Here is a 12,929-nt window from a genome sequence, read left to right as displayed (position 1 = left end):
TTACAACAGGCCTACAAGCCCTCAGTCCAGCCTCTCTCAGCCTATTGCAGACAGTCTGAGCACTGATGGAGGGATTGTGCGTTCCTGGTGTAAATCAGGCAGTTGTTATTTCCAATCTGTACCTGTCCCGCAGGTGTGATGTTCGGATGTATCGATCCTGTGCAGGTGGTGTTACATGTGGTCTGCCACTGCAAAGAGGATCAGCTATCCGTCCTGTCTCCCTGTAGCGCTGTCGTACGCGTCTCACAGTACGGACATTGCAATTTACTGCCCTGGCCAAATCTGCAGTCCTCATGTTTCCTTGCAGCATGCCTAAGGCATGTTAACGCAGATGAGCAGGGACCCTGGACATCTTTCTTTTGGTGTTTTTCAGAGTCAGTAGAAAGGCCTCTTTAGTGTCCTAAGTTTTCATAACTGTGACCTTAATTGGCTACCGTCTGTAAGCTGTTAGTGTCTTAACGACCGTTCCACAGATGCATGTTCATTAATTGTTTATGGTTCATTGAACAAGCATGGGAAACAGTGTTTAAACCCTTTACAATGAAGATATGTGAAGTTATTTGGATTTTTACAAATTATCTTTGAAAGACAGGGTCCTGAAAAAGGGACATTTATTTTTTTGCTGAGTTTATGTCAGTACTGTTCATAAATATAAAGGTGTGTGTGCAAGCATGAGATATGAATGTTAGCTTGTGAATGTACACAGAAGTGCATCATGTAGGAGTCGATAGAAGAATATCGTGCACATGGGAGTATGTACTGTAGCTATATTTTCTTGTCACAGCAGAATGTTCTTGTGTGTTTGTGGATCATAGAACCTGAACACGACTGTGGCCCAGGACTGGTGTCTAGCTCTACAGAGACTCATTCGGATCAAGGAGGATCAACTTCAGAGTGCCAACAAGTGCCGCTTACGCCTGCAGGTGCCTGGGAGACCAGACAAGTGAGTATTACATCAATATTACTGGGCCTTGTGTTAAAGTCATACTGTAGTACCACCCAATGTGAAGAATTCATCCATTATCTTCACACTTGTGTGATTTTACGATTTAAAGACGACAAATTGAACTGCAAGGGCTTGTTTTACACTGCCGTCTTGACTCCACAAAATGGGTTGCTGGAGAAATTGCCTCATCCATAACTCGGAAAACAGGCCATCACACTCAACACTAAAAGAGAATGGCCGGTGACAAACATTTTAATGTGCCTGGGCGCTAACGTTATGATGATGCAGGAGCCTGACGTTGCGTTCGCTTAACCTCACTGAGCACATTACCTGGCTCAGCCAGTGTTAAAAGCCTTACACCATTTCTGCCACAGCTGGCTGGCAAATTAGAGGTGTGCACCGCAATTTGTCATTAACTGATCGTTCACATATTCACTTCCCTGAGAACGCAAATGGAATGACAGCATTTGCCATGTTATTTTCATGGAGTTCCATTCATATTACAGGTATAGCCAGTATTGTGTGTTTTTCATTTGTTCGGACAGAATTTTAAAAAAAATTAAAAAGCCATTGTAGTTCAGCTCAAGGACACACAGAAAGTGGTCTTTGACTGACAGTTAATTTTGTCATTTTTAGATATACTAAATCTAAAGGCTCCATAATGGGAGCTTCTATAATTCTCTCACACTGTGATGAGTCTGAATGTGCTTATCGTAATGTGCTCAAGTGGCTATGGACTCAGCTGAGAGTAGAGGAGGAGGATAGAGAATGAAGACAGATTAGAGTGGGAGTCGTGCTGTGGCTGCTAGTGTGTGGAGGATGAGAGGGGGAGGAGGGGAGTATTATGAGCAGGGAGGGAAAGAGACCTTGATCCACCTCCACAACATAAACGGGGCAAGGCAGGGTGACAGCAGTGAGGGCCTAAATGTACCCATCCAACCTAAAGTGACAGCTTGAGCAGCAGAGCACTGCAGATTGGTACCCATCCCCCCCCTCTCTGTGGTGCCACACTGGGCCTGCAGGGCCAAGCTGCTTTCTCGATGTTTGGTGGAGCCAGATGTCATGCATACAAGAAAGTCCCAGCATCCCCGTTGAGGAGTACCACATCCCCTTGGTCCCATTGATAATGTCATGAGCAGCAGCATGGACCAGGGAGGGATACCCCCGTACCCCATCTCTGTGGGTTGTATCAGATAGTGTAACATTATTTGTTTGTAGCAGCCAACAGACCTCATTCTGCCACACAGAGAAGCAGGTTTCTACAATGTAAAGTGAGGGAAATGCTTTGAGCAAGTAGAGTACTATACAGACTTGGACTCCAGTGTAGAGTGTAGTGATGGTTATAGTATATTGTGAAGAGAGGCATGTGATAAAGTAATAAAGAGAGAGAGCTGAGCAGGGTCTGATAGCAGACTAATTGTTGCTGGAGGCTGGGTGGTTGCTTGGCCGGCAGGGCTGGCTGTTGAGGTGGCAGGGCCAGCAGAGTGCCTTAGTGCTTGGGTATGGTGGTGATTGGTGGGGGTTGGGGGGTGACAGTTGGCGCGGTGGGCGCCTCAGCCATTCTGACACGACCCAGGGTGCAATGGTGGCATATTGCAGGAGAGAACAGAAGGTAGACTGGGCACACCTCTTTCTTTCTCTCTTTTTCTTTCTTTCTCTCTGTGTGTCTCTCTTGTTCTCGGCATCTTGCTCTCTGTGTCTCGCTCTCTGCCTCCTTTCTCTCTTTTCTCTCTTTTCTCTATTTTGTTCTCTCTTGTTTTCTCTCTATTCTCAATCTTGCACAAACGTTGATATACAGTCTTGCTCTGTCTGTGAGAGTGGTGGAGGGAGAGTGGGTCCACAGCAGGGTCCCCCTTTACTGAGTCGGTCCCCTCCTGTCATCCTGGGAGAGTTCTCAAGCAAGCAGCCCATCACAGCCCCCATTCCCTCCATCCCTCCACGCAGAGCAGGGACCTCCCTTCCCTCCATCCCTCCACGCAGAGCAGGGACCTCCCTTTCCTCTATCCCTCCACGCAGAGCAGGGACCTTCCTTCCCTCCATCCCTCCACGCAGAGCAGGGACTTCCCTTCCCTCCATCCCTCCACGCAGAGCAGGGACTTCCCTTCCCTCCATCCCTCCACGCAGAGCAGGGACCTCCCTTCCCTCCATCCCTCCACGCAGAGCAGGGACCTCCCTTCCCTCCATCCCTCCACGCAGAGCAGGGACCTTCCTTCCCTCCATCCCTCCACACAGAGCAGGGACTTCCCTTCCCTCCATTCCTCCACGCAGAGCAGGGACCTTCCTTCCCTCCATCCCTCCACGCAGAGCAGGGACCTTCCTTCCCTCCATCCCTCCACGCAGAGCAGGGACCTTCCTTCCCTCCATCCCTCCACGCAGAGCAGGGACCTTCCTTCCCTCCATCCCTCCACGCAGAGCAGGGACCTCCCTTCCCTCCATCCCTCCACGCAGAGCAGGGACTTCCCTTCCCTCCATCCCTCCACGCAGAGCAGGGACTTCCCTTTCCTCCATCCCTCCACGCAGAGCAGGGACTTCCCTTTCCTCCATCCCTCCACGCAGAGCAGGGACTTCCCTTCCCTCCATCCCTCCACGCAGAGCAGGGACCTCCCTACCCTCCATCCCTCCATCCATAAATGGCACGTGCATCATTCACTCCCCTCGCAATGAGCAGCTAAGTTGTGAATTTCCCCATCCAGCCAGGTCTGGTCTAGGCACACTGATGCTCCCACAGGACCTCTCAGTGTCTGTCCACTCTTTGTGCATTAATGTCACATGTGTGCCTCAGCAGTGACCAGCAGCCATACATCAGTCCGGGTCTGGGCTGTGGGCCGGGTCCTTGCTCCACTCTATTCCGCCATCATGCCCGTGCCTACTTCCCCGTGCTGCCTGTGTACCAGCACATCTGCGCCTGTCAATCAGGCGGTGGGAGGACTCCAAGTCTGTTCTGATTAGCATGTTTGGAGCAGCGTGAGCGTCAAGTATTACCCTCCCTGGCAATCTGATGAAGTGACCAGTTTCATTCTCATCTTTCTCTCCCCTCTTGCTTCATCTCTCTCTTTCCTCAGCAAATTGCTTCTTCTGTATTTAAGCAGTGAAGGGTATGAATTACATCTCTGTGTGAAAGCCCCACTTTTTCAACATGTCAAATAATTTGGAGATCTTACTCACATCTTTCTGTCCTTGTCTTTTCTCACGCTCTCACTCAGTCTGAGCAGGCAGGTATGACAGAAGCAGATTTGAGAGAGCGAGAGAGAGAGATACGAGTCACTGGGGATGTGTACTGCTGTTGTATCTTTTATCACTCAACCTGAAGCAAGTAGTATCTGTGTCCTTGTTTATTCATGTAGAACAGAGGAAAAACTAACATTTAAGACACGTATTGCATAGAGACTGCAAGGATGAGTGTCAGCAGGAGGAGTTGGTGAATGTAAAACTGTGTGCCATTGTTGAGAGGTAACATGGTAGCGCAATCACAGCTGCTGATCTCAGAGTGCTGAGCCACTACTGGAGGCCTATGACCTTTAAAAGTTCCACACTGAGCTCCCCCTGTTCAAGGATCACATTATTCCCACATACAGGTCCAGAACTGTCAGCTTTTACCCAGGGTGTAAGAGGCATGTCGGGGGCCAAGAGGCGAGGAGCAGGGGGGCGGAGTGGGGATTCTGGCCTGTTAATCCAGCTCCCTGGCTCCTTCTTTGTGTGTTAGCAGTTCATGCTCCCTCTCATCCCTTCTCTTATCTGATCTGGGCGTCTCTACCTTCAGGGTCCAACAGCGCATGCCGTATCATCTGACCTTTACATCACTTCCACCATCCTGATTGAAACAGGGGGAGGTGAAATGTGCTGTTTGTTACGGCTCTGTGGTTACAGGACTCTTACTCCTTCAAATCAAATCAAAGTTTATTGATCGCATCCAAGGTTTAGCAGATGTTATAGCAGGTGCAGAGAAATGCTTATGTTCTGGTTCCTAAACATGCAGTAAAATGTAGTACACAAATTGTTATAATATTTTTGTTTAAAGAAAAATCAAGAAACGTCGGAACAAATGTAATTAACTACCCAGATAGCACTGTAACAGTAATCCAAATGCAATCTATACGTACAGTATATACACCGGATGAATTTACACACAATTTACTAAGAAGCAAATGTACAGCAATAGATATATTAGACTGAGCTATGTGAAGAATCAAGTATATAAATGAATGTGTGGTGTGTATAAACAGTGTAATTCAACTATTAGAATGAGCTATGTTGAGAATACACTATGTTCAGTGGTTTAATGTCTCTATAACATGGGACAACAGCGAGTGTGTGTGTGTGTATGTGATAGCTTGTGTGTGTGTGAGCAGTGTGCATCACCTGGTAGATGGCTAGTGATGGCTGTTCAACAGTCTGATAGCTTGGCAATAGAAGCTGTTGTTTAGTCTCTTGGTCTTGGCACTGATGCACCTGTACTGTCTCTGTCTGTCAGACAGTAGCCAAGTGAACAGTCAGTGGCTCGGGTGACTGAGGTCCTTCATTTCTTCAGGTTGTAGAGGCGCTGTTCTTCACCAGGGTATCAGTTTGGTGAGACCATTTCAGGTCATCAATGAAGGGCACACCGAGAAACTTGAAGCTTTTGACCCTATACACTGCGGCCCCGTCGATTAGGACGGGGGTATGCTCCCTCTTCTGTGTCCTGTAGCCTGCAATCAGTTTCTTTGTTTTGTTGATGTTGAGGGAGAGGTCTCGACATCTCCTCCCTTTTCTTTCTCCTACTCATCATCCTGTCCCCAGAAGTACCTCTACAGGAGAGGTTGCATTCTTATAGTACAGTAGAATATCTACAGTACGTCTTTATTAATCCAGAAGGGGGGTTTGTTTACAACATGTGTAAAATAGATAGGCCTACATCATTGAATAGTCACATACGACTAAGCTTCCAAATAAAAAGCAGACCATAATTTCATAATCACATAATGCAACCATATCACAATCCCATGGCATATCCAAACATACATCCATAAAACAGACCAGTCTGCAACGGTGTCCTGGTTTTGGGAACCTAGGACCATAGACCTATATCTTATATGACACTGCGCAAACCTAAAGAGAACTTGCATTTTTTGAATTTCAGTTTGAAAGTCTGAAATAGCACCTAGAACTTTTTCCTTGCTCTGTGTGGACTGTCACTGAGAAGGAACAGGCCTTTTGCAGAGCATTTGTATGTGGTATTTGTCTTTATTCATTGATTTGCTCTATGGAGCGCGATACCATTATTCCTACACTTATGGCTCTTTTCCGGTGCAGTGAATGACCCATAAAACACAGATGGGCTTTTAGCTGTTGCTTTCTGTAAACAGTAGAACAATGGTCCTGATGAGGTCCCCACAGAGCATGAGTCAGTTGTTTTAACTTGTGTGTGTGCATTCCCTTCCAGGTCGGGACATCCCGTCAGCTTCATGGTGGTTTTCAACACCCCCAGCCCCCTCAGCAAGATCTCCTGGGTCAACCGGCTGCACCTGGCCCAGATTGCGCAGCGTGAGTACTGCATTACATGACCTTTCCTTACCCTTACTGAAACAAAACACCAGTAACATAAAACAAGCTGCAAAATACACACAGTGAATTGATTTCTATGGTGTTGTTTAGGCTTTATAGAGTAGTAGTTATAACATTTCACTTACAAATCCTTGCAAAAGAGTAGGTGGTTAAGGCAGCTGTGCTCCTGCTAAGGCACTTTCTGGTTTGTTTTACAGTCATTGGCTCAGCGAAAGTCTGGTGTTATGTGTTACTGAATCACATTAACCAAAGACGTCCCCCAGGGATAATGTGTTCTGTATAATGTGTGCTTGGCCTCAGAGGCTAGGCCATATTGAGCTGAGCATGAAGGTACACACACAGTCTGAGACTGCATCAGCACTGGTCCCTTTCCAGCAGGGAGCAGCACTGTGATTTTCTTTCCTACTGCCTCCCCCTCCAGTCTCCCCTTCCCCACTCCCCACTACCTATAGCCTGGCTCTATAACCGGAGTGAATCCACCCAGTGATGCTGGAGGCCATCCATTGGGAGGTTCATCAAAGCGTGCTCTGAGCAACTGACACGGGGCTAGCCAGCCAGGGCTACTACTGTACATGATATTAATCTGATTTGCCATGGTGAAACTAGCTCCCCCCCATCACTCCCCCCACCACTTCCCCTGACTCACCCAAACACACATGCACACATACATACACTACTCATGGTTTTGTGTCTATGGTATTTCTCTCTAAGCGTCCTGATAGCGTGTTACTTGGGCCGGCACTGTATTTGGGCTGCTTAAATCCCAGAGGCCGCTGGCTTCACAGTAAGCTCCTGTACACAAATCTGTAAAGGTTTCAAAGGAAGTTACTGGAACCAGATTAAACACCACAACATGAAATGCATTTTACAGATGAGCAGCCAGAGATGCAATTGAACATCATCCTGTTGTGGTGGTGAGGAATACCCAGCCCCAGGGACAACTTGCAAAGGGATCGATAGGGCCAGGACTAAGTCTACTGTTATGTGTTATAGGCTAAAGTAGTCATGTCTGTTTGGCTATCTATCCACAGTGTTAGTTTCTGTAGACATCTGCATATTTCTCTGTCCTCAGAAATGGCAGGGAAAAGACCACTAGAGTGGATCTCTGCGTGGTGCTGCAGCTCTGTGTCTCACAGTGGGGCACGAGGTAGTGTGCTGAATACGTCAGTGCTGGAGTACGTCTGTAGGCTCTCCAGCAGAGCCCGTGGGGTGTTGTCTGACTGTCAGAAAGGCATCAAAAACATCCGACAGGGCGGATACTTTCAGTTGAGTATACCACAGCACAGCAGCATCCACAACACAGCGGTGCTGATTAGGACAGGTGATCTATTGAAATGACTTAGCTTCTACAGTAGCAATCATAGCTTATACAGATAACTTCAAAAGTATGGTGACAGTGACACATGAAATGATACAATGACTATGAGGGTAAAGTGCTGTCAGCTTTAATATAAGGGTACTTTCATCCATATTGGGTGAACCGTCTAAAAATTACAGCATTTTTATGTACATAGTCCTCCCATTTTAGGGAACCAAAAGTATTGGGACAAATTCACTTATGTGTATTAAAGTAGTAAAATCTAAGCACTTGGTCTCATATTACTAGCACACAATGACTACATCATGCTTGTCACTCTACAAACTTGTTGGATGCATTTGCTGTTTGTTTTGGTTGTGTTTCAGATCATTTTGTACCCAATAGAAATACTGTAAATGGTTAAAAATGTATAGTGTCCTTTTGGAGTCTCTTTTTTTATTGTAAATAAGAATAGAATATGTGTCTAAACACTGCTACATTAACATGGACGAAATGCAAAGCCAAATTACTCTGAAAATACAATTTAGAATCGTTCTGAAAGCTTTAGTCTATGTAGTATATTCTCAAGCCCATTACTGCACAAACAATATGGTTTTGTTAGACAAGCTAGGACAAGAGTGTGGAAATGTGGTTTGTTTGGTATTTTGATTTGAATTGTTTCCTCCCCTTACCCAACTTTTGCCAAGTGTTTGTATTATCCGGTTATTACTTGGGAAGCGAATGTTTTTGCAGAATAGATTGGTTGCACAACAACAAACCACCCCAATGCCAATCTCACGATGCTTCTCAAGCTCAAGTTATTGGAAATCTTTTAATGGTGATGAGCAAATAACGAAGTGGTTGTTGCGGTTTAAGTGGAAAGATCCCCAAAACACAGATAGCAGCTAGCCACTCAGGGAGAGGGACAAACATTTCCAAAAGCCTATTAAAAGTTCAATATTAGGAATGTTTTTAATATAAAACAGTATGACCTGCCATAAAATATTCTCTCCATCACTTTACCTGCCTGTATGCACTCTATATCCACTTATTTTTCTGGCTTCCTTATTCCTTATACTCAGTATTGCAGTAGTTACGTATAGAATAGGTTTATTACTGTAGGACTGCATATTTAGACCTAACATACACTACAAGTCCAAAAGTATGTGGTCACCTCTTCAAATTAGTGAAATTAGGCTATTTCAGCCTCACCTGTTATTGACAGGTGTATACCATCGAGCACAAAGGGGCGGCAGGTAGCCTAATGGTTAGAGCGTTAGGCCAGGTTACTAGATCGAATCCCCAAGCTGACAAGGTAAAAATCTGTCATTCTGCCACTGAGAAAGGCAGTTAATCCACTGTTCCTAAGTCGTCATTGTAAATAAGTATTTGTTCTTAATTGACTTGCCTAGTTAAGCAAAGGTTAAAAAAACCACACAGAAAACACAGCTATGCAATCTCCATAAACAAAAATTGTCTGTAGAATGTCACGTACTGAAGAGCTAAGTGACTTTCAACGTGACACCGTCATAGGATGCTACCTTTCCAACAAGTTCGTCAAATTTCTGCCCTGCTAGATCTGCCCTGTTCAACTGTAAGTGCTGTTATTGTGAAGTGGAAACATCTAGGAGCACAACGGCTCAGCTTGAAGTGTTAGGCCACATAGGCTCACAGAATTGGACCGGCGAGTGCTGAAGCTCGTAGCGTGTACAAATGGCCTGTCCTCGATTGCAACACCCACTAACGACTTCTAAACTGCCTCTGGAAACAACGTCAGCACTAGAACTGTTCATCGGGAGCTTCATGAAATGGGTTTCCATGGCCGTGCAGCCGTACACCATGCGCAATGCCAAACGTTGGCTAGAGTAGTGTAAAGCTCGGAGCCATTGGACTCTGGAGCAGTGGAAACCCGTTCTCTGGAGTGAAGAATCACGCTTCACCGTCTGGTAGTCCGATGGACAAATCTGGGTTTGGCGGATTCCAGGAGAACGCTACCTGCCCCAATTCGTACATTTTGGTGGAGGAGGAATAATGTTCTGGGGCTGTTTTTCATGGTTCGGGCTAGGCCCCTTAGTTACAGTGAACGGAAATCTTAAAGCAACAGCATACAATAACATTCTAAGCGATTCTGTGCTTCCAGAACAGTTTGGAGAAGGCCCTTTTCTCTTTCAGCATGACAATGCCCCCGTGCACAAACTGCGAGCCAGGCCTAATCACCCAACATCAGTGGCCGACCTCACTCATGCTTTTGTGGCTGAATGGAAGAAAGTCCCCGCAACAATGTTCCAACATCTAGTGGAAAACCTTCCTAGAAGAGTGGAGGCTGTTATTTCAGCAAAGGGGGGACCAACTCCACATTAATGTCTATGATTTTGGAATGAGATGTTAGATGAGCAGGTGTCTACATACCTTTGGCCATGTTGTGTTCTTACACTTTATACAAAATATGACAATGTCAAAGTGAAAAGAAAATCCTACAAATCTTTACAAATTACTAAAAATGATATAACTAAAATATAGTTGTTGCATAAGTATTCACCCCCTTTTGTTTAGGCAAGCCTAAATGAGTCCAGGAGGAAAATATGGCTTAACAAATCACATAATAAGTAACATGGACTCACATTGTGTGAAATAATAAGGGTTGACATGATTGCCCTGTTTATACACAACATCCGTAAGGTCACACAGTCAAGTATTGAATTTCGCGCACATATTCAACTACAAAGACCAGGGAGCTCATCCATAGCCTCACAAAGAAGGGCAGTGATTGGTAGATGGGTAACAATAACACATCTGACATTTAATATTTATTTAAGCATGCCAATTTAATAATTATTCTATGGATTATGTATTAAACCACCCAGACACATCAAAGACACAGTTGTCCTGAACTGAGATGCAGGACAGGAAGGAAACTGAGGTGATATTAAAACAGCTAGTTCAACGGTTAAAAACTGAGAATGAATCAACAAAATTGTAGTGACTCCACAATAATGAGTGAAAAGAATAGGATAGGAATATACAGAATTAAAAATCTTCCAAAACATGCATCCTGTATGCAACAAGGCACTAAAGTAATACTGGGAAAATAAGTAATGGCAAAGGAATACACCTTTTGGCCTAAATGCTAGGCCTTATGTTTGGAGAAAATCCAACACATCGCTGAGTAACTACCACCTGAAATTGAAGCATGGTGTGGTGGCGGCATCATGGTATGGGTATGCTTGACATCGACAAAAGACTGACAAAGACTGATTAAAATAAACGGGATGGAGCTAAGCACAGGCAAAATCCTAGAGGAAAACCTGCTTCAGTTTTCTTTACACCAGACCTATAACACAAAGCCAAATCTATACTGGAGTTGCTTACCAAGAAGACTGAGTGACAAAGATTTGACTTAAATCGGCTTGAAAATATATGGCAAGACTTGGAAATTGCTGTCTAGCCATCATCCCCAACACCTTGACAGAGCTTGAGGAATTTAGAAAAGAATAATGGGCAAATATTGCATTACTCAGGTGTGCAAAGCTCTTAGACTTACCCAAGAAGACACAGCTGTAATCGCTGCAAAAGCTCTTTCTAACATGTATTGGCTCAAGGGGCGAATACTTATCTAATCAAGTTACTTTTTATTAGTGTTAATACAATTTAGGATAACAAAAATCCATTTTGACAAAACATTTTGGGTAGATCGTTGACAACAAAAAAAGACAATTAAATCCATTTCAATCCCACTTTGTAACAACATAAAATGTGAAGAAATCCAAGGGGCTACTTATGATAGGCAATGTAGGTGAAAATCCATTGAGACATTTTTGAGGCTACAGTGTGAACAAAATGGACTTGCATCAACCCGGCCAGGATGTCAATTACATGTTAATTGCATTACACCCCCACTTTGCTTTCCCATTTAACCAAATGTAATTACAATAAGGGAGTTGTTGATGTAATTTCACGGATGGCCTGCCGTCACTAGGCTCTCCTGTCATTTCATGGTCATTTCTATTTCAATCAGCAGTTGAACTCTACTCAGCCGTATCCTGTATGGACAGAGAGGGGCGCCTTGCTCCAAAATGTCTCCAAATGGCTGATGCCCCAAATAGCAAACACTCGAATGCATGATTTAGTGAGCTATTAAACATCACAAAGCTCATTTTGGAGCCAGACTCAGCCTTGTAGCTACCGGTGTTTATGTTATAACCCCCCATTTATATAGCACACTTATATCCCTCAGGTATGCTTTCATGTACACTCCTTACTATACCGCACAGAATACGCTTAGTGCCAATTTGCCAAATGCTATCCCCAAAGTGTACTTTCAAAACACATCAATCACATCTCATTGCTTACACTTAAGCTACAGGAACATAATTGTTTGCCTGACGTACAATTTGAAGCACATTAATAGCATGATTTGTCTTGTAGCGTAGCTCTTTGTCTTGGGCACATACATTATATATACAGTAGGAATGTCTGACAGATATGAAAAGTTTGTTGATGTAGAGGTTTTTACTTTGCATGTGTCCAGCAGTAAGGCCTTACACCACAGACAATATAGAACAGATGCCTCCAGTAAAAACAACTTTGAGAGCTTGGGCTGATAAGGTTCTATCTGCAAAAATATAATTCTGAGATATTGGCTTTAAAGTTCCAAACCCTTATTGGTTTGAATGGTGACAGCAATTTTTGTATTGTATTCTTTTGTACTTAGTAACATGAATTGGGGTATTTAGAATACTACATAGGTAGAGAACCTTGAACAGAACAAGGCTGTGTCAATAATGACATTTTGCCAATTATAACCGTATAGTCCCAAGCTCTCGAATTGTGTCACCTTGGGACCACATGTTCACAATTGGCCAACAGTGGTGCTGCTGCACACTCAGAACTCAGAAAAGCTACGTGTTCCGCAGTATCTCCTATTCCACTTCAATTGGGACTACTGTTTCTAAGAGGGTCCTACAATAACATTGCCAGACACATAGCCTAATAATTATTAATAGGTTGATTTTGTGCAGAATAATTCATTACTATTTCAATGTATGGACTTCCAGCCTTTCACAGGCAAGGTTAGGACTGCTGATTTGACGGCCCACACAAGCAGATCAGACAAGTGAGAGGAGTTGAGGTGCCAGAGAAAGAGAG

General features: G+C 44.5%; 1 protein-coding gene across 1 annotated transcript in view; it reads left to right on the top strand.

Moving 5' to 3' along the window:
* The window catches only part of LOC115138903 (rho guanine nucleotide exchange factor 10-like protein), a 154,630-nt gene that overhangs the window by 50,125 nt on the left and 91,576 nt on the right, over positions 1-12,929 (top strand). The window contains 2 exon segments of the mRNA XM_065000670.1: positions 816-943; positions 6,366-6,466. Coding sequence (XP_064856742.1) covers positions 816-943; positions 6,366-6,466 — 229 coding nt within the window.

Source organism: Oncorhynchus nerka, linkage group LG2 (genome assembly GCF_034236695.1).
Source record: "Oncorhynchus nerka isolate Pitt River linkage group LG2, Oner_Uvic_2.0, whole genome shotgun sequence".
In the NCBI taxonomy this organism is placed as follows: Eukaryota; Metazoa; Chordata; class Actinopteri; order Salmoniformes; family Salmonidae; genus Oncorhynchus; species Oncorhynchus nerka.
Note: the sequence above shows the minus strand (reverse complement) of the source record. Positions and strands in the feature narration are given on the sequence as shown.